At 43.9% G+C, this 22,400-nt stretch overlaps 1 protein-coding gene across 1 annotated transcript in view; it reads right to left on the bottom strand.

The window, feature by feature from the left end:
- LOC139757835 (protein amalgam-like) overlaps window positions 1-14,630 on the bottom strand; it is a 65,590-nt gene extending 50,960 nt beyond the window's left edge. Inside the window, exon 1 of the mRNA XM_071678726.1 lies at window positions 12,296-14,630. Within this exon, the coding sequence (XP_071534827.1) occupies window positions 12,296-12,350 (55 nt within the window). The 5' untranslated portion in view covers window positions 12,351-14,630. The remainder of the gene's footprint in view (window positions 1-12,295) is intronic.
- Between the last annotated feature and the right edge of the window lie 7,770 nt (window positions 14,631-22,400).

Here is a 22,400-nt window from a genome sequence, read left to right as displayed (position 1 = left end):
TACGAACAACCAATCACCACAAGTTTCAGAACCACCCAAGACTTCCACCAGTTACACAGCCTAGCCCCACACAGCACCTCCTGACTTTCTCCCACCCGCGTACTGGAGGCTACCAACACGCTAACACCAGGTAAGGCTCCCACATCATCTGCATTCCGCAAGTACCGAAAACCCAACACCATTCACACCTTACCACCACTATTCCCTCACTACAGCCACAGTCTTACACCTCCCACTCATTACCTCACTACCAACCATCCTCTCTACAACTACCACCTTGCACCTCCCACAAGCCAATACATGAAGAAGAATATGAGAGAAAGGATAGATGAGGGGGAAAAAAAAGAGTGAATGGAGCCGAAAGAAGGAGAGACGCTCCTCTCCAAGAATGATGCCCAGAGAAATTGACTATTTGCGGCACGCGACTCCTAAGATTCCCTCCTCCTCCTCCTCTTCCGTTATGTAGGTATCCCTCCTCCTCCTCCTCCTCCTCCTCCTCCTCCTCCTCCGTTATGTAGGATTCCCTCCTTCTCCTCCTCCTCCTCCTCCGTTATGTAGGATTCCCTCCTCCTCCTCCTCCTCCTCCTCCTCCTCCTCCGTTATGTAGGATTCCCTCCTTCTCCTCCTCCTCCTCCTCCGTTATGTAGGATTCCCTCCTCCTCCTCCTCCTCCTCCTCCGTTATGTAGGATTCCCTCCTCCTCCTCCTCCGTTATGTAGGATTCCCTCCTCTTCCTCCTCCTCCTCCTCCTCCGTTATGTAGGATTCCCTCCTTCTCCTCCTCCTCCTCCTCCGTTATGTAGGATTCCCTCCTTCTCCTCCTCCTCCTCCTCCGTTATGTAGGATTCCCTCCTCCTCCTCCTCCTCCTCCGTTATGTAGGATTCCCTCCTCCTCCTCCTCCTCCTCCGTTATGTAGGATTCCCTCCTACTCCTAATTCTCCTCCTCCTCCTCCGTTATGTAGGATTCCCTCCTCCTCCTCCTCCTCCTCTAAGATCTACTGGGCAACACTCTTCTTGTTAGTAACTCACCACAGTCAAGAGAAAGCTGAAGAGTAAGATGAAAGTGACTTGCGAGACAGAGTGCCTCTGTGTGTTTTTCTTTTGTCTCATCAATAACGGGCGTTCATCGGCACAAGATCTTGTAGTTCTTCGGGGTTTCCAACTGAAGTGTACATACACACCAACTTTCAGCACATAATCATCAAGGTTTACTTCATGGTCAATCAGAATCTCTCTCTCTCTCTCTCTCTCTCTCTCTCTCTCTCTCTCTCTCTCTCTCTCTCTCTCTCTCTCTCTCTCTCTTGCTTGACAGTTTAGAGGTTTTATCCTAAACACACACACACACACACACACACACACACACACACACACACACCAGTGCCTGTGTGGGTGATTACTCATTCCCTGAAACTATTTACCCGCTCGTACAATGTCCGTCAGTGGGAACTCACGGAGCTGGGACACACGAGATATGCGTAACCGGAGCCAGTGCAGTGGGGGAATTACAGAGGGAGAGGAGGACCAAGGCGAAGGCGGTGTGAATAGAGACGAGGGAAGTGTAGAGGCGGTGGAGTGGACGGGGAATGGAAGGTTAAAGGAGATCGGCAATAGGGTGGGACATTGTGGGCGAGAGACCATCAAAGACCAAATCATAACATTTTCAGTCCTGGGACGTCCCATGGTTATCCTAGCAACAAGAAACTGATTTAGAATCACACAAAGAAATCTGAAAAAAGAAAGAGATTCAGAAACTCCTATAAAGGGTTTCACAGGTTGTAAAAAGTCAATAGTCTTCAAGTGCGACAAGAAATAACCAAAAGAAAAGGACGTTCTGAAGTGAAGACAACTCTATAGAAACTTAGGTTCCTTCTCAAACTTGTGTTTGGTAATGTCGATTCTTTCTATGAGAATAGGAACACCTTACTGGGTGAGTTTGGTCGGTCTTTTAGCTCCTGTGATACGTATCTGCTCGTTGTATCAAAGCAGTATTGGCCATCTGTCACTAGTGGCCTTATCATTACGATATCTGTTGGTTTATCAATAAAATCATATTTTATCGTTCTGTCGAGTACTGAAACAAGACCAATGGGGCTAAAATTTCGGGAATATTTCTTATCTTTTCTTGAACACAAGATTTGCCAGAGTCATCTGTCACTCTTTCCTTAACTCCTGATTTCATGAATAAGATCATCTGACGTTTTCCATTCTTCAGAACCCAAAGTGACGGGTCATTATTCTGACTGCTGACTGATCCGGATTTAACGAATGGTTATAATGTATCATCTCAGGTTTGTGGGGTTTTTTCTTTTCCTTTTAACACAATGGCAGTTTATTCTTTGTCCTTTCTACGTGTGAGGTTCAGGCAAATAATGAGATGATCACTATAATAAATTCTGAACTGAAAGTATCGTTCATTGCTGAATCCTTCTTGGTGACGTGGTCGTAAAACAGGGTTATGTTTTCTTTTATTAATGGAATGACATCACACTTTTATTCCATCATATTCCACCAATTTATTTGTAATATCCTTTAGAGTCTCGTAACTCTTTTTGTTCACTTCTCTATACTTCCCACGTATTCCCTGCGTGTCGTAGAAGGCGACTAAAAGGGAAGGGAGCGGGGGGCTGGAAATCCTCCCCCTCTCTTTTTTTTTTTTTCCAAAAGAAGGAACAGAGAAGGGAGCCAGGTGAGGATATTCCCTTTAAGGCCCAGTCCTCTGTTCTTAACGCTACCTTGCTAACGCGGGAAATGGCGAATAGTTTGAAAGAAAGAAAGAAAAGATATATGTCCTACAACGTTATGTATGTGTCTTATTACATTTGTTATTTAATCAAAGAACTGATCACAGGATTTCTCATCTTGTTTTCAGGGAGGGTTTGTATGCCACTCCAAAATATGATATTGATAACTACAGAGTTAACTCTAGATGTCAGGAAGATTCATGTATTGCATTGTGAATGATATCACAATATTCACACTGTGCAGAGGAGAGAGAGAGAGAGAGAGAGAGAGAGAGAGAGAGAGAGAGAGAGAGAGAGAGAGAGAGAGAGAGAGAGAGTTGATCACTGACGAGCTATACACAATGTGGGAAAAATGGTAAAGGTGTATTGACTGTCAGAGGCTAAATTGATAAAGCCCCTTATGAAGCCAGGATTATCAAGGTTCATCCATCCGTGTAGTGTGAGTGGGTCAGGCTCCGCCGTCTGACTAAAGGGGAAAACGAACCTTCCTTCATTTTTGCGCGATAGGAAGACCATCATATGATTTGCAATTCCCTCCATCCTCCCCTAGAACAAACCACGACCTATCACTTGCATCTCTCTCTCTCTCTCTCTCTCTCTCTCTCTCTCTCTCTCTCTCTCTCTCTCTCTCTCTCTCTCTCTCTCTCTCTCTCTCTCTCTCTCTCTGCCTCAACGGTGCAGCGCGCCAGGTGTGGGTGATGCATCATAAGGCAAGCAGCAACTCGAGGGACCACAAGTTTGCCTTCCATCACCATAAATTCCAGCGTCCTTCCCCTTCCATAAATTGCCGATCCGTCATGGGGGACAGAGAGTGTGTCTGGGGGGTGGAGGGTTTTATATGAGTGATGTGGTCGCCATCAATACTGGCGTTGTGGTATACGGAGGGGGGAAAACAGACAGTGAAGACCAATGATCTCTCATCACCTGGACGAGATTAATACCTGCTGGTGTCGTAGGATAGGTATGAGTCGTCAGCCTCCTCTTTGACAAACACGTTAAGTTTAACTCCCTTGTTCAGGAAGGCGCCTGAAAGGTTTGCGTTGGATGGAGTGAGTTGGGGGCGAAGTGGTACATGAAGGAGGAACGTGCGTTCACACGGCTCAAACAAAGCATATGAATTAATGTTAAACTACAGGATCGTTTAACATGGCTTGGTTGTGGATGGTAGACTGTGTTGGGAGGACGCAGCTAGAAGTCTCATGATGCAAATGAAGTCATTGCATTTCTTCCTAATGTTACTTTACTAACTGGGACTGAAAAGCAGCAGTTAACTTTGAGACGGTGTTAAAGGGTGATGAAAAGTGATTGCAAGAATGTTCTTCTTTAGAATGAAAAGAGACGACGAGAAGTGGGTGATTGTATCTGCTCAGGTAGTGGAAGGAGTGAAAAGGGATTGGAATGCATTATGGGGGGAGCTGACCAAGCTCTATGGCAGTTTTTATGTAAGAGATCTAATAATAGTGATTGGATGATGTGGTGATTGTGGGTATAAGGTCAAGTGTTCCAACAAACACAAGGTTAGGTCAGTGTACCTATGATATTCAAAACTCACATCCAGAATTGGGTAGCCATAGACTTAGGATTTAGCGATTCCTATAATAGGATTAGAATATAATATCTATCCACAATAACACATTTTGTTTAAGAGATTGCGCGACTTGCAACTGCAGCAGTCTTGTTTCATACCCAGGTAGTAGCAACCGTACTCAAATGACTAAGTCAGATTACTGTCAGCTGTAAATCATCACACACAATAACAACGCTCCATAATTGCACTTACAGCATTGCCCTCGTACTGCTAATTGCATTAAATTATGGCAATTACTGGATTATCATTACTCGTATTCCAGAGGTAATGAACAACTCTGAGTCACCGTAATCCAAGTGGTCATGATACCCCACGAACACCCGCTCTGCAAGCCTTCTAGCTGACCCTCCACCCACGAAGCCACCTCACAGGGGAAACCCCTGATTACGTCATTAAGGTGGGGGAAAAACCAGCTGCTCTCACTAGAGCAGAAAGAACGGTAGAGTTAATGGCCCGAAAGCGCCCCGAGGGAGGAAGAGGTGGCCACTTGTGTCAAGGAATTGTTGGAGTCACCTCGTGATGTATACACTGGGGTTTGGAGTGGGGAAGGCGAAAGAAGCGAGGGAGGCGTTAGGGGAGGGGAAATAAAAGCGCTGATCCACACTGATCCTTTGGAGGAGATAGACAAGAAGATGAGTCAGTTTATGGATCATGAAGTCTCGTGGATTTTTATCCTGATCCACTCCTTTTCGTGGGGTGTGGATCTGAGGTACTTAGGGTCATCCACAGGCCACAGGGGAACGAGAAGAATTCTATGAAAGTATGCAATGAAAGGCCATCAACATCAAGAGAGAGAGAGAGAGAGAGAGAGAGAGAGAGAGAGAGAGATTAAAGTACGAATGATGGGAAGACCTTGGTAACCGATAGATACAAGGTAGTGGCTACGAAGGAGGAACTGCCATCAAAAGATTAGTCCGTCAAATTGTGCTATTTTATGGCTGGAGGCGTTATAACATGCAACAGCCTCCAGAAGGAGTAGGAAGAAGCTAGAGTGAGATGACCAGACATTTTCTTGCAAGAATTACTGGAACGTAGTCACAATAAATCCATCAGAAATGACCTCACGAATTCTATTTAACTTTCGGGTGATATACGTAGTAGAATCAACAGTTTTAAGTGAAAAGAAAACACATCTCTAACCCTGGAATACATGACAGCATACAAGGTAACTAAATCTGAGAGACAATCTAGACATACAGAAGTGAGAGGAGGTTTACTGTGGTGGGTTTGAGTAACTGTAGAGTTATGTTAGTCTTGGTTCACAATTGGGAGAATCATACGGGGTGTCAGGTAGGTGCGTCTCAGCAAGCCATCAGGCCAAATGTGAATGATATGACTAATATGACCAATGTAACTCTAAGGTAACAACAGAAACTCGTTATCCGAGCATCAGTGTATAGTTTTGTGCATGAATGTGTCTCTGCACATATGATTTTGTTTGTGTTTGGGTGAGTATCAATTAAATACCACTTGTTGTATTATGCATTGAAGGAGGGCCCCATGAGCATTCTTTGCAGGTGTGTGTGTGTGTGTGTGTGTGTGTGTGTGTGTGTGTGTGTGTGTGTGTGTGTGTGTGTGTGTGTGTGTGTGTGTGTGTGTGTGTGTGTGTAAGTAATTATTATTTGCGTGTTACGGGGAGAGTGTTTTAGACTTGTATTGCCCCGTCGCTTACCCTTGAATATATGGACCATGTCTTCACTCTTATGTGTGTACACACACACACACACACACACACACACACATACACACACACACACACACTCCAGCCTAATCCATGTACCCATTCATCGCCCACGCCCCAGGGGAGGATGAACATCTGGGATTAAGTGTGGGACGACTTCTGCGTCCAGGATTCTAACTCACGTCGTGACTCATAGCCAGTAACACTAAACCACTACAGCGCAGAGGCCCGCGGTGAGCGTGTGTGTGTGTGTGTGTGTGTGTGTGTGTGTGTGTGTGTGTGTGTGTGTGTGTGTGTGTGTGTGTGTGTGTGTGTGTGTGTGTGTGTGTGTGTGTCCTCATGTGTGAATGTCCTCCTATGTCTGAGCTAACGTGTGTATGTAGCTACATGCAGGCGTGTGTACATCCATGCCCTTTCGTAGTGTTGGGTGAGCAACAGGAGGAGAGCCAGCGGAGGAGAATATTAATCTTCGTGGGTGAGTGCCTCCGGCTTGATTAAATCCAGATGGAGTACTAGGTTGGAGGCACCGCTGGACTCCAGTTTACTGTGCCCTACTGGTTAGGTTCTCACGCCGGCCCACAAGTTGCAGTCTTTGATTGGTACTTCAGCAATTACTGGTCCCAGAATGTACCATTTTCTTCCTCAGTTCTTTTCTTCGTTGCTGGACGCCTGAATTACCAGTAAGTTTGATTCGTTACTTCCTGGAGCCTCACGTTACATATGCCTTTCATTTGCTGCAGGGTCTTTGCATTACCATTAATCAATAACCAGTCAAACGTCACAGAGTCGATGTCAAATATCAGGTCTCGTTGTTACCAAGTTTCCACCCAACTGCTACTGAGTTCTTACGTGACTAAAGCAGCGTTTCGTTCATGAAATTCCTCGTTGGTTATTCGTCCCTCAAGGTACAGGTTCCCAGGCTCTTACCCACTTTGTTATATTTCGTGCAGAGCAACAGATGCCTAGAGGATATTTGTCTGATGTGGTCCACGAAGTAATGTAGATGAACTAGTGCAGGGAGCCACCCGAGATCATATGACAATCAGTCATCACTAGTCACCAATCCAGCCTCTCATAACATAGCGCCGGGTACACTTGGATCTGAGGTTGGGAAATAACACATAGGACTGGAAATAGAACATCCTTCGCTGGATTGTAACCCGTGTTGTAATAGGTCACCAGTGGAACTGGAAGCTAGAATGGATGAAAACGGACGGATGACTTTGTGAAATGTATTTACCAAGGTAACATGTGATGCTACATGCTAGGCCCTGTTGCTTGTTACTGGAGTGTAACACTCGATGCTGGAAGGCTATACGTAGTTCTATAAACGATGTTATTGTACTGGAAACTGGAACGTGAAGTTGGGAGGCAAGACATGGTGATAGAAAGTGCCTCGTCCTTCGTGAAAATGATCCCTCAGTCTAGACGGTATAGCTTGGTGACGAAAGCTAAAACATAGCCTGGGGGAACTGGTATGCCGTCTTCGATGATGAGCTTTGGTCCCAAAAGCTATAGCTCGGAGATGAAAGCTAAGACATGCCTAAGAATAACTGATATGTAGTCCTGGATGATGATCTTTGGTCCAAAAGCTATAGCTCGGAAATGAAAGCTAAAACATGCCCTGTGATATCTGATCAGTAATCCAGTTAGATGATCTTGATTCTAAAAGCTATAGCTTGGTGACTGAAAGCTAAAACATGCCTTGGGATAACTGATTCGTTGTCAGAGAAGATGGTGCTTCGGTCTAGAAGTTATAGCTTGGTGATGGAAGCTAAAACATACCTTGGGATAACTTATTCGTAATCCAGGAAGATGGTCCTTGATTCTAAAAGCTATAGCTTGGTGATGGAAGGCTATAGCTTGGTGATGAAAGCTAAAACATGCCTCAGGGATAGCTGATTCGTCGTCCTGGAAGAATGACCTCTTCTGTCTTGAAGTTATAAGCTGATGATGAGAATTAACGCAAGGCCTGGGATATCACATAGTTCTGGGGCCTCCCCATGCAGCGATGACGGCCAGCTCACTGTGTTGGAGGCTGCCGTATGATGGCAGAAGCTGCAAAGTGACGCTGGCAGCAATCAAGCGGTGATGAAGGCTGTCTTGTTTTACTAGGGGTTGTTACATGGTGTTGGAGGCCATTATGTGACGTTAGATGCTGTTTTATGGTGATGAAAGCCTACTACAGGAGGCCCACGATTAACTTATATGTCTGTTGAGGCGAGTGGGGCCGTTGCATAGCCTGTAACTTTAGTACACATGTTTTTGTAGTACACATGTTTTTGTCCTCCGCGTTGATATGTCACAACTTCTGTTCAACGTTGATTGGAGCCAAGGATGCTTCTTACGTCTTCTGCAGACAGGCATTTGTTAAAGATCAATGTATCAGACTCTGATTATGGAATGATTTTCATGAAATGTATAATCTAAAATCACAGTCCTGTCTTCTGTTTGTAGATATGCCGAGGAAGTTTTCCCAGACACGCAGCGACTAACTTCCATACTCAGATACCAATAGGTCGTCCATTTCCTTGGCAAGATAGAGATTGCTGGCTGCTGGGATGTTGCATTTTCGGGGAAATATGTTAGTGTTGAGTGTGAGGGTCGTTCCGATAATAGGAAAGGTATGAGAGAAGGAGGAAATGGCAGGAATGATTGGTTATACCAGTGCGAAGTGCCATTCCACCAACCTCCACAGATGCGAGAAAATGAGGTGTCCATAAGGACCGAATCTACTGGTTTCACTATAATTCTAAACCTTAAAACTGAGCATCTACTAATGATTCTTCACAGAGGATTCACTCCGATCATTGCATTCTGATTCCACGTAAGAACATCACAGTAGATCAAGGTGTGCATCTCTCTGATCAGAGAAATCAATCAACATTCGTAAAAAGGGTAAACAAAACGGGAGATCATCAGCTGCACTCAACTGGGCGTATGAGCTGGCTAGTAGTGTCACAGAACCCACCACACAACGTAAGTCAGAAGCTCTTGAAAGCAGTGATACGATAGCGGTATTCTAACACAGCGTCCGGCTTCTTCCATCAGTCGGGAAATGAAATCGCGCTTCGCTCCTAGCCATGCTAAAACATCAGAAGAAATTTCTGTGGTTGTGAAAAATCTCGGGAAAATTACGTAATTTCCACTTGTGAGAAATAATGATAGACTCGTGTATCCACTTTCTTAAAAAGAATCGTCAATATTTTCCCTTATCTTTCCTTTTTTCCATTTCATAATTCTCTTTATATTTCAACTAAGACCAGGCCTTAATGTGGACTTAATGTGCACTCTTGTCCACAGCATAAAAAAGAAACGAAAAAAACGGTATATTTCATCAACATTTCTCTTTCTCTCTCTCTTTCTCATACCTGCATGCTGTTTACTGCCTTCGTTGAGAAACCTCAGAAACAGACGACTGAGCCTTTGAAGAAGAGAATTCCCTCTTAGCTCCTTCCTCTGCACCTACTTTTGGAAAGCATTATGACAGTAGGATTTCCAGGCCCTCTCTCCCACCTCGTTCATTCGCCCCCTAACAACACGCAGGAGATACGTGGGTAAGTATGCCTCCTCTCCTCTCGACGTTTTCCTTTTTATTCAAAGTCTATTCTTTTCGTAGGAGTTCCGAGAAATGTATTCCATGAAAGTAAGATATAGTCAATGTGTGTCATTTGCATAAAGAAAAAAAACAAAAAATGCGTCATATTTCGTGTGATGCATATCAGTTTGGTTGAATGATTTCATGTGAAATACAAACTCTCTTCTGCAGTGTTGATTAAACATCATTCTGATATATAATTTCAAATCTGTATTTATCCACGTGCAGTGCCCTGGCGTCCAGCTGTTTGCAGTTATTTCGCTCCTAAAAATATCAAAATATGAAATTGTAATTACGAGGTATAAAATGAGGCGCAGCTTTCATGAAATAATGGAATCAAGGAGGTCACATATTAACGCCAAAATGAGTTTTCAGAGCTGAAAAATGAGAATCAAAGGCTAGACTTGGATTAAATGAAACTATTATAGAAGAACCATTCTCAACTCTTCTCCTAAAATCCTGTAGAGCAACTTTGGCCACAACAATGTTCACCGATGAAGACTAAGTTGAGAAGAAATAGAAAAATACAATCCACGCATCTACCATGGCCCTTTCCGTTCAAGTGTGCCATAGTGTATTGCGTTGGTCTGAGGTCAGGCGAAGCGGGGTAAGGTAAAGTGTATTGTTATGTCTTACTGTGTGTTACTTGAGGGTTAGGTGAGTAGGTTCACGTGTGTTGGCCTGAGGTGGTGCACATAGCTGAGATACTGAGCTGCTGTTTGATCTTGTGTGTAAGTGTGATGGTATGTTTTGCCTTTGGTCCAGATGTTTTGATGTGGGTTGGGCATGTTGGTCTAGTGTCAGATGAGTGTGTGTGTGTGTGTGTGTTGGTGTAAAAAAAAGGACGTGTTGTTAAGTTTAGGATTAGGAGCATGGAACACCTAGCAGAAAATATTGTAAAAGAATATTTGACATGTAGTTGCAATCAGTCCCAGATGAAGCAAGAGTAGATGACTATGTAATGCTGGTGACAGCTAAGAAGGACAGTTCGAGTCATCAAGAAAGAAGTGCACTGAGCCCTTTGTGTTAGACCCTATTATGATGATAACAGAATCTCTTCGTAAGTACTCTCTCTCTCTCTCTCTCTCTCTCTCTCTCTCTCTCTCTCTCTCTCTCTCTCTCTCTCTCTCTCTCTCTCTCTCTCTCTCTCCGCCCGGCATTAAACCTGAAGCGCTAGATTTTCGCCATGAGTCGCTCTGCCTCTTTTTTTTTCTCTTTTTTTTTTCTTTTCCACTTCATTCAGAACCACACCTAACACTCGACTCTGCCGCTGCCTTTCATAACAGAATAACAGAAGCCATTAACTATCTTTACTGGCTTCAGTATGATGCTCCCGTAAAAATGATGAGGGATTTTGAACCTGCTTGTATCCGAACACCTTTTATTTACAGTTCAGGTCTCATTCGAATCGCTGGTAGAGGAATCTGAACCCACACCTGTTACCTATAAAGGTTCAGTTGTCGAATGATTTATGCCACTCTTTTCTTATTGCTTTTATAGGTTTTTCTTATCTTTTATCTCTCCTATTGATTCAATGAGTTCTTCCGGGTTATTAAGTCTCCGATGCATGATTTAAGATAAAACTTCAATTGACCAAGTTAAGTTTTTCATGTAATGGCTGGTACTTAATTTCTGTTAGATATATAAAGGAAAATGTTTATCGTCACGTCTGATGTCGCTGAGAAGGTCAATGTCCAGATGCGAGGTGTTGACAATGGCAAAATAGATCAAGTACTGAGCTATACCACTTCACGAACGAGAGAACTTGGTGGCGTTGCAACTTTGAAATTATCCTCATTTTTCCATTATTTTCCAGTTTATTTCTGGCTGGTTCAGTCCGCCTCGATGACTCTGCCTTGCCCTATCTAGGTAGAGACTACGGCCATTTGATTCCACAGTCCCTCTGATTAGCTTAGGAATTGCATGTGTACAGTATAATTCCCCTAATGTATGCTCCTTTGTACCCGTGCTCCCTTGTGACCAATTGAATTACATGAACAGGAGAATCAAAAGCTTTATCTGAAATATCCCGGAATAAATAAGTGAAAGTTAGCTTAAAAACAAGCTGTGAACATGATCCATTTGAGACACGGACGGTGAGCATTCTCGCAAATGAAAGACACGAAAAAGAACAATAGGTTTTGAAAAGAACTGTACTGGGAAATATGATTAACTACATGTGAACATGGTACTCGTGTTTTCAAGCTCATCCACACAGGTAGGGGATGATGTGTTTCATACAATAACCTTACCTAAAGCAGTAGCGGAAGGCTGTAGAAGCCATGGTCTAGTGGCTGATATATTTTCAGCATGATAAAGGAATGTGTTAAGGATAAGTACTCACAGGTACCTAGTAATCAATGAATAAAATCACCTGTGCTTAAGTATAGGGAATGATAAGTCTACTGTCCATGGCGATACGAGGTACAGGAGGACTTTAATGTAGTTCTTCCACTGTGAGAGCGATGGAGAAGGACGAAGACGGCTTCTTCAAGAGCAAAAATTCAGGTCTACTTAAAATGAAATGCGAGATAAGGAAAGAGAAATATGGCTCTCTCTCATCTGAGACACACATATTCATAGTTGTTCTCGCTGGTGCCAAGAGATAACACCTTAGAGAAGAGAGAGTGTTCTTCGTCCCCCTGCCCTCGCAACCTCCCCCTTTCGTATACACCCTGGGTGACATACCTTGTGACGTGAGGATCATGAGCGTGAGCAGCGTGGAGCAAAGTGGGACATCCATCTTCCTGCGTTCTCTGCCCCGTCGAGCAGCTCGGTTCCAGACGCGACAGGAGCAGAGGACGAAGTTCCAGCTGGCTCTTAATCAGTCAAGAGCTGGAGTGGCACCTTCCAGTCTCAACGGGGGATATACAAGACGCCACTACCACATCAAGTCTGGTTCACTACCAGATGAGACTACACCTCAGGAGCTCACATGCCATACAGATACCAATTTCACTGTTCACTGCCCCACATGAGCTGAGGATTAGAGTTTTAACGCTCGTCGCCTCTTTGAGGAAGCGTGGATCACAATTTCAGTTCTTACTGGTCCGTTAAGAAATGGATATTACAACTCTGTCGTTCACTGGGATACCAGCTGCCCCGTTCACTGTTGCCGGGATACCATTAACCCAGTTCACTGTCCCCAAATGAGTTTAGACTTATAACTTAATTATTTAAGAATGGAATCACTGTCTTTCCACTCTCCCCTTCAGGAGATGGTGATAACAATTTCACCCTTCACTTCTCCCGCGGGAGTTAAACAATTAAGCTTTCCCGAAGTCCACTGCTTCTTCAGGAGTCGTCAGGATTGATAGGTTTATCGTTCACGTCTCCCTCAGGCTCTGGGAGTACCATCTCGACCATTCACCTCCTCAGGTGCTGAAAATACACCCGCCTTATTGTCCGCTACTCCACTAGAGGCCGAGGTGTTATCTCAAAAGTTGATGATAACAGTCTTATACCACTGCTCCTTCCACGGCTTCTACCCGTCTGTGGCCACCCTTCACAGGAGGTGCTGATAACAGTGTTATCTTTCAGTGTCCCTCAGAAGTTGGAGATAAAACTTAAACCTAATGGGACTAGAAATGGTAGTTTTATCGTTTTACTGCCTTCTCGAGAAGTGACGATAGCGGTTTAGATCACATTGTCCCAGCGGAGTATGATATCGTTTGATATCCTTTAAAAAATAAGGATAGAGGATTTAACATCACTGCCCCCTTCCTCCCTCAGAAGCTGGGGTTAGTCAGACGTTTCACTGCCACTCAAGAGCTAGGGGATAGAGTTACACTGTTCACTGCCCTTTCAAGAGCTAGGGATAGAGTTACAATGTTCACTGCCCTTTCAAGAGCTAGGGATAGAGTTACACTGTTCACTGCCCTTTCAAGAGCAAGGGATAGAGCTGCACTGTTCACCGCCACTCAGGAACTAGGGATAAAGATACATCGTTTTCACTGTTCCCTCAGAAACTGGGGACAGAGTTACAATGTTCACTGTTTCCAGAGGAACTGGCGATAGAGTTACACTGTTCACTGTTCACAGCTCCCCTTAGGTTTCGAGGATAGTCATACTTTTCACTGCAGCCTTAGGGGCTGAGGGTAGAGTTACACTGTTCACCGTCACTTCAAAGAATGCCAGAGATTTACATTATCAACTGGTCTCTGGAACATTGTTCACCGCCCCATCGGGAGATGGGGAGAAAAATACACTGTTCAGTGCCCCTCTCTTGGGAGCTTAGGGTTGGAATTTCAATGTTCACTCTCTCTTCAAAAGCTAGGAAAAGAGGCACACCTTTCACTGTCCCTGTAGGAGCTGTGAATACACTGTTCACTGTCCCTCAGTAGCTGGGGATAGAGTTACACTGTTCACTGCCCCCCCTCAGGGGCTCGATTTAGAGTTACACTGTTCACTGTCCCCTCAGCAGGGGATAGAGTTGTACTATTCACTGCTCCCTCGGGGATCGAGGATCACTGGTTCACTGTCCTCCAAGGAGCTGGGGAGAGAGAGAGGTGCACTCGTCACTGCTCACTGAGGAGGCGAGAGTGATACTGTGAACTTCATCATGTGTCCCCTCAAGCAGACTCCACCATTTTCTTTATTAATTTCTTTTTATGGTCTTCAGCTAAGCTTAATTGATTGCTTCTGTCTTGAATCTATTTCAACAATTCAACTTTGTTTCAGGCTCAAGCTTAAGTCTCGTATGACGGGAAGTTCCCAGCGAGTTCCAGAGACAAGTGCTGGAACTCATCCACTGACTAGACCTTCACCATAAAATGTTAATCAGTCTTGTTTTTATTTCTTTTCTAAATCTCTCTCTCGTTTTAATCTCTCGTTTTAATCTCTCGTTTTAATCTTTCGTTTTAATCTCTCGTTTTAATCTCTCGTTTTAATCTCTCATTTTAATCTCTCGTTTTAATCTCTCGTTTTAATCTCTCGTTTGTATTCTTCTCACTAATACTCCTCACACTGAAGACACAGCCACTGTCACCCCTCACACTGAAGACACAGCCACTGTCACCCTCACACTGAAGACACAGCCACTGTCACCCTCACACTGAAGACACAGCCACTGTCACCCTCACACTGAAGACACAGCCACTGTCACCTTCACACTGAAGACACAGCCACTGTCACCCTCACACTGAAGACACAGCCACTGTCACCCCTCACACTGAAGACACAGCCACTGTCACCCTCACACTGAAGACACAGCCACTGTCACCCTCACACTGAAGACACAGCCACTGTCACCCTCACACTGAAGACACAGCCACTGTCACCCCCACACTGAAGGCACAGTCACTGTCACCCTCACACTGAAGACACAGCCACTGTCACCCTCACACTGAAGACACAGTCACTGTCACCCTCACACTGAAGACACAGTCACTGTCACCCTCACACTGAAGACACAGTCACTGTCACCCTCACACTGAAGACACAGCCACTGTCACCCTCACACTGAAGACACAGTCACTGTCATCCTCACACTGAAGACACAGTCACTGTCATCCTCACACTGAAGGCACAGTCACTGTCATCCTAATGAAGTAAGAATTAACTCTAGTTGAGAAACATAGATTGCGAGATCGTCCCTCTGCTGTAACACTGATATACAGAAGGCTCTTTAAATGTTTGAATGTTACAGAGACGATTAGAATAAAAAAAAAAAAAAGAGATTACAGCATCGAAACCACATGTTATTTGAACTTAGAAACAAAAAAAAAAAAAGGAAAATGAGTTCATCGTTCTGACGTAACGATACGAATACTTCGTAGAGAAGGACTGTTAGCATGATGATCACTATTATTCTTATCAATAATGCCACCAAAATCTCTTTTTCTGACCTAGAGGTTCCTGCAGTCCAAGGCTGCGCCACTTTCAACAGCAGGGAAATGTGGACTCCTTTGGAGTAAGAAGTTCTCCGATGGGATTGTACTCTCAGTGATACAGCCTCGCCAAAGGTGACCCCCATTAGTGGCGGTGCAGCCACGAGGAGGCTGAATCCGGTAACACCTATGATAATTATCATTTCATACCACACAGAACGCTGGGCAACATTCAGCGATTGTTCTTGCAAAACCCGAAGCATGACCACCTGTTCTCTGTTCTTCTCTCTTCCCTAACCTCCACTTTCCCCTTTTGTCTTCCCTTTCACCTCCTCTTCCTTCTCCATCCCTTTCCCTCTTCATCCTCTATCTCTCCTCCTCTTTCCTTATCTATATCGGCTCCTTCTCATAGCCCCGTAAGCCTATTCTTTTTTCTCCCTTCCTCTTTCTCCTCGTCTTATATACTCTATCCCATATCTTCTGGTGTGTGGTGTTGTTATCTCTCTTTCCACTCCCTCCTTCTGTTCCCCTTCCCCTCTTCTTATGACCCTCCTCCTTTTCCCCTCTCAGAACGTCCTCCTGCGCTACTTCTCCAATCTCCCTACTCCTTCCTCCTCCTCCTTCTCCTTCTCTTCCTCTTCCTCCTACTCAACACATGAGCCATGAAAGTTTACAGTCCTGGGCAGTGAGTGTGAATGTCAGCCTGGCTCCGGGAGTCTCTTAATACTCTGCCACCATCATTGCAACCACAAAGGCGTCCTGTTGGACACGGGCAGGGGACCTGAGCTGGGCTACCACAGCTGCGTAATCCCCAGCCATGAAATCACTGTGAAATTATACGACCAGTTGTAGCGAGCGAATGGCCGAATGCCCAGCTGTCAAACAGGGAATCAGACACATGTAATTCATGAGAGAGAATCCTATATAATAGTTAATAAATTCGTACGAAAGCGCCATAGACAAGGGGGATTATGATGAAGAACGTGAGATCATGTGGAGTTCAGCGTCAGACAAAAGACATTCCAGACTGTATAGCTAGATACCTTTCCCTCCTTATATATTTCAGTTTCTGAACCTTAGAGCAAAAAGAAGGAACCAAGTGAGGAGTGCTCATCTTCCTTGAAGACCCCGAGATGGGTTGTGTAAATGTGTGTGGATGTAAACATGATGAGAAGAAGGAGAAAGGTACTGTGTTTGAGGAAGGGGGATCTCTGGTGTTCTACCTTTGAGTGACAAAATGCTCGTACGTCGAAGCAAAACTCGAGGTGAGACGGTTTCGAAATCAGGAACAAAACTCAAAACATGAATGAGAGAACATACCTAAAGAAACAAAATAGTCGTAACTAGAAGCTTCAATGATACAAGTCAGAGACTGAACATTGATAATCTAGGAAGTCACAGACTTAGAACGTAGTAGTTAAGTTACATGGATTTACATAAAGATCTAGAGGAAGAACAGGTAACATTTAAAAGCTTGAAAAGCTACGAATGAAAGATATTTACCTGAATGACGATCATAATATCTGGCGTGAAAACAGGAGAAAAAGTCTGAGTGCAATGAAAGAAGACAGAGAGTAACGCTAAAGTTCAGAAATATTTCGAAGCAGTGTGTTGATAACAGAATATGAGAATGATGCATTAACTTGAAAGTTAAAATTAAAATGATAAGAACGTGGAAGCTATACAAGGAAACTTTACAATATCACAAGCCGTCAACAGATATTAATTCTTCAACCAGTTAAAAGAGAAAATGATTCACTCCTTACACAAATACGAGGCTAAAACTTGAAGAGTTTATAAAATATGGACAAAACGTTTAAAGTTTTGAATGATGTATTAAGAGGTGGCGTATCACAATCAAGAAATTAACTAGCTGGACGCTATCATATAGAAAGTCGCAAGGAAGCAGCTACAACGAATAGACCCAAAAAGTCTGGAAGCTTGGATGTGGACTATAACCAATTAGACCGCACCTGATACAACGTAGCGTTCCGATGAAGACCCGAAGAGGAGGAGGAGGATTCATAGTGCTAAAGGAACGGATCAGGGAGCTACAGTAATCCATGATAATACCCACACAGTACCGAGTGTGTCAAGAATATAGTCACTCCAACCAGAGCTGAGACTGGTAGGGCCCCTCCTCACCCTGAGTTTACTCAGAGTACGAATGAATAATCCAGGATTAGCTCACTGAAGACGACGAAGCAAGGGATCGTCAGCTTCGGAAAGCGTCGTGAGTTCGTGTGAGTGTTTCACGTGAATATGCGTTCAAAGAGTAGTGAAGACACGCCCGTTTGTCTGTCTTGACAGTGAGCGCCGCCCACCAGGGATAGTGTGTATGTTGTGTGAGCATCATAGTGAGTATTCTCTCCTCAGAACGGTGCCAATTAGTTAGAAAGTGAGCACTATCTACAAGGGATAGTGTTAGTCTGATAGTGAGCACTACCTACCCAATGACATTGTCAGTCTGATAGTGAACGCTATGTACCGTGGATGGTGTTAGTCAGTTTGATATAGTGAGCACTTCCTGCTAGGGAGGGTCTCAACCTTTTGGATAGTGAGCACTTCCTGCTAGGGAGGATCTCAAAAAACCTGTTGGATAGTGAGCACTTCCTGCTAGGGAGGGGCTCAACCTGTTGGATAGTGAGCACTTCCTGCTAGGGAGGATCTCAACCTTTTGGATAGTGAGCACTTCCTGCTAGGGAGGGGCTCAACCTGTTGGATAGTGAGCACTTCCTGCTAGGGAGGGTCTCAACCTTTTGGATAGTGAGCACTTCCTGCTAGGGAGGGGCTCAACCTGTTGGATAGTGAGCACTTCCTGCTAGGGAGGATCTCAACCTGTTGGATAGTGAGCACTTCCTGCTAGGGAGGGGCTCAACCTGTTGGATAGTGAGCACTTCCTGCTAGGGAGGATCTCAACCTGTTGGATAGTGAGCACTTCCTGCTAGGGAGGGGCTCAACCTGTTGGATAGTGAGCACTTCCTGCTAGGGGAGGATCTCAACCTGTTGGATAGTGAGCACTTCCTGCTAGGGAGGATCTCAACCTGTTGGATAGTGAGCACTGCCGACTTGGGATGGTATCAGTCAACTGGATAGTGAACGGTGTTATAACCGACTGAAGCTAAAATGTCTGAACCTTAGAAAATTCTTGATCTTAACGCTGTGAACCACTTATTCCAGATAACGCGTAGGAAAAGGCTAAAACGAGGCTCATATGTTTCGAAGTCGCTGTCTTGTAGAATAGAAAAAAGTCAAAAGTTTCAATATACTATTTCAAGCATTTGAATCTAAGTGAAGATTTAGATATTTGCAGAATCTAAGTCTCAGGAGTTGTACCCTCCAGTGAAATCCACTGATTCACGCAGTGACAAGATAATAACACACAGTGGGATTCACTGACACAGATAATGAATCACTTGTCAGTCGCTGTGAAATGTAGTTCATTGTTTCGTCCTTCGCGAACGAGGTCAACTGATCAAGTCTATTAAACTGTATCGAAGTGAATCCTGGATCTTCATTATAGATTTGGGAAACACACACACACACACACACACACACACACAGACACACACACACACATACAGAAGGTGGCCAAGTGTGGATTTCCCTCAAAGCCTTAGTCCTCTGTTCTTAATGCTACCTCGCTAACGCGGGAGATGGCGAATAGTATGAAAATATATATATATATATATATATATATATATATATATATATATATATATATATATATATATATATATATATATATATATATATATATATATATATATATATATATATGGTTCGGTGCATTACACATGACAGCTAGAGATGGATATGAGCGGATACGGCCTTTTCTTCGTCTGTTCCTGGCGATACCTCACGAACACGGGAAACGGCGGTCATGTATTAAAAAGAATAAAGATCATATATATATATATATATATATATATATATATATATATATATATATATATATATTCTTTCTTTCTTTGCTTGATACATCAACTGTCCCTTCTTTCCCTATTAGGTTCTTGCAGCGCTCAGGAAGCTGGCCACGTTCACTGGTCGGGACTATAGATAATAACCTATTTTGTTGGTGTGTGTGCGTCTATGTGCAGAGAGTGCAGGGCAGTTAAATAGTAAGTGTTCGGTGTCTTCTTTATAATAGCTGCATCGTAGGTATGAAAGGTCTTGGGGTATGTTAATAAGAATTTTTTTCCCCGAAATTGTTCGCCGTTTCCTGCGTTAGCGAGGTCGCGCAAGAAACAGACGAAGAAACTGCCTCCTTCACACATCTACCCGCCAGGTGTCATGCACCGAAACCAGAGTTCCCCTATGCACAAACACCTCTAAAGTTTTCCCTGCCACTGATCGGTCAGTCAATCGTAGAACATCTCTTGGTATAGGGAAATATTAGAAAGATATCTGATTTCATCTGTCTGCTTTTATCTATTTGTCTTTGCAATGTTACTCAGAGTGATTCCTCTCTCATATTTTTTTATCCAGTTTTGATCCTTTATCGTCATTAAGTCACATACAACACATAGGGCGAGACTTCAACACCTCACAGGCCGCGTTTTTCTAACGTCGCTCACGAAGCGGAAATGAACGAAGAGAGAGAGAGAGCGCAGTTGGCTCGGGCCTTGGGCGTCACGGGCCGAAGTAACTTGGATCAAGAGGAGGAGCAACGCGGCAGAGCTCTCCGAACCCGAGCTACCAACACGTCTGACTCACAACGAGGCCGAAGCGGGACTGGCTCTACCTCTCTCCCCTCTCTTTCTCCTCACCTCTCCTCCCCTCCCTCCCTCTCTCACCCACACTCCCCTCTCACCCGGGTGACCCCCAGACCCTCCCGTCAGCTCAAGCCCAGTCAACCAACTCGGCCCGACGCAGTCAACCACTTGTCTCGCTCCGACACAGGTGGTGTGGAGGTGGTCCAAGGAGGAGGAGGTCTTGTTTGGGCCGTCCAGAAAGACAGGGTTGGATTTGTCATAAGGAGGGAGTGCTGAAGAAAATTAATTTCCCTCTGGATGACACTGGGTTGATTTCCGGGTAAAGGTTCCTCCAGAAGGAGGGGGTCGGGGCCAAGTTCTGTTGTCATCGAATACGTTTATGAAGTTTGTTTTTTTTTGTCAGTTTCGAAGAAGTCTGGACGTTGTGGGATCCATATGGCCAAGAAGTTCTTCGAGGTTATCTGTATTCCTGAGCGTCGATTGACAAAGATGCATCCTCGCTCGGGGTAGCTTTGCACTCGAGGCGTAACCAAAAGCGGATGGTGGCCGAAAGACGTCATCGTGCTCCACTTGCAAGAGGTTACACTGCGAGTGAAAAGCCACCTCCAGTAAGTCTGTATCACTTGGGAGTACAGTCTCGTCAAAGAATTCACTCGAAAGGACTACATACTTCCCTGCTACTGAAAGCAGTGCAGTTTTGTTCCTTGGGCTGCAAAAAACCTGTAGAAAAGATCGAATCCTGGTAACGATATGTTTTTTTTTTTCTTTTAAACTATTCGCCATTTCCCGCGATAACGAGGTAGCGTTAAGAACAGAGGACTGGGCCTTTGAGAGAATATCCTCACCTGGCCCCCTTCTCTGTTCCTTCTTTAAAAAAAAAAAAAACGATTAAAAAAAAAGAAAATAAAAAAAACGAGAGGGAAGGATTTCCAGCCCCCCCGCTCCCTTCCCTTTTAGTAGCCTTCTACGACACGCAGGGAATACGTGGGAAGTATTCTTTCTCCCCTATCCCCAGGATAATATATACATATATATGTATATATATATATATATACACACACACACACGCCGTCAAATGCAAGGCATGTAAAGACATTTACGTAGGCTAGACCTGAAAAACTGTAACGGAAAGGTGTTATTGGCACCGTCATTCAGTACGCAGGGATGACCACAAAAATGCGATCGCTAAACATTGTCAAGAAAATGATCACCCCATAGATCTTGAAAATCCCGTTATTCTATACCCCTCTGCTGATTATGCTACACGCAACGTCATTGAATCTGTCTTGATTGCTAATACTAAGAACTTTGATTTGTCCCCAGGCAGTTTTAAAGCCCATCCTAGCATTAACCAAATCATTATGAGAGAATTGAAAAAACACGAAAACATGAAAAGAAGTTGCTCAAGACACACACACCCGCCACGTGACCCCCCCCTTAATCACTCTCCCTTACAACGGTTACTGCCAGACAAAGCGGACAGTGGTTGGTCTGTACAGATTGGTGTTGGACGGCGGGACTTAAGTGTGATGTTAGGATTCAAATACTTTTTTAAGTACTGGCACCTAATAAGGTGGATTGTCTCCAAGAAACATGTCGTGCCACAGGTATAGAAAAATTACATGTTAGATATAATTGTATGAACTCCTGCTGAAGTGGGATTTCACCTTTATATTTCACCGGGGTTGACGTGCTGTCAGTGGATTAAATCAAGGCATGTGAAGCGTCTGGAGTAAACCATGGAAAGCTGTGTAGGTATGTATATTTGCGTGTGCGGACGTGTATGTATATACATGTGTATGGGGGTGGGTTGGGCCATTTCTTTCGTCTGTTTCCTTGCGCTACCTCGCAAACGCGGGAGACAGCGACAAAGCAAAAAAAAAAAAAAAAAAAAATATATATATATATATATATATATATATATATATATATATATATATATATATATATATATATATATATATATATATATATATATATTGCAATAGGATCCCTGTTATGCGCGAGATTTAAGTGCTGAGAATCACGAAGAAAAATTGAACACGATAAGTCACAAGTACATTTTCGTGTTTTGCAATTTTGATACACGAAAGTGCCCTCGGGACTTTTCACTTTTTATTTTTTCTTGTAGTTATCAGTATATATATATATATATATATATATATATATATATATATATATATATATATATATATATATATTCTTTTTTTTTCTTTTTCATACTATTTGCCATTTCCCGCGTTAGCGAGG

The sequence above is a fragment of the Panulirus ornatus genome, chromosome 28 (genome assembly GCF_036320965.1).
Source record: "Panulirus ornatus isolate Po-2019 chromosome 28, ASM3632096v1, whole genome shotgun sequence".
Lineage (NCBI taxonomy): Eukaryota > Metazoa > Arthropoda > Malacostraca > Decapoda > Palinuridae > Panulirus > Panulirus ornatus.
The sequence above is the reverse complement of the archived record's forward strand: the minus strand, read 5'-3'. Positions and strand labels throughout refer to the sequence as shown.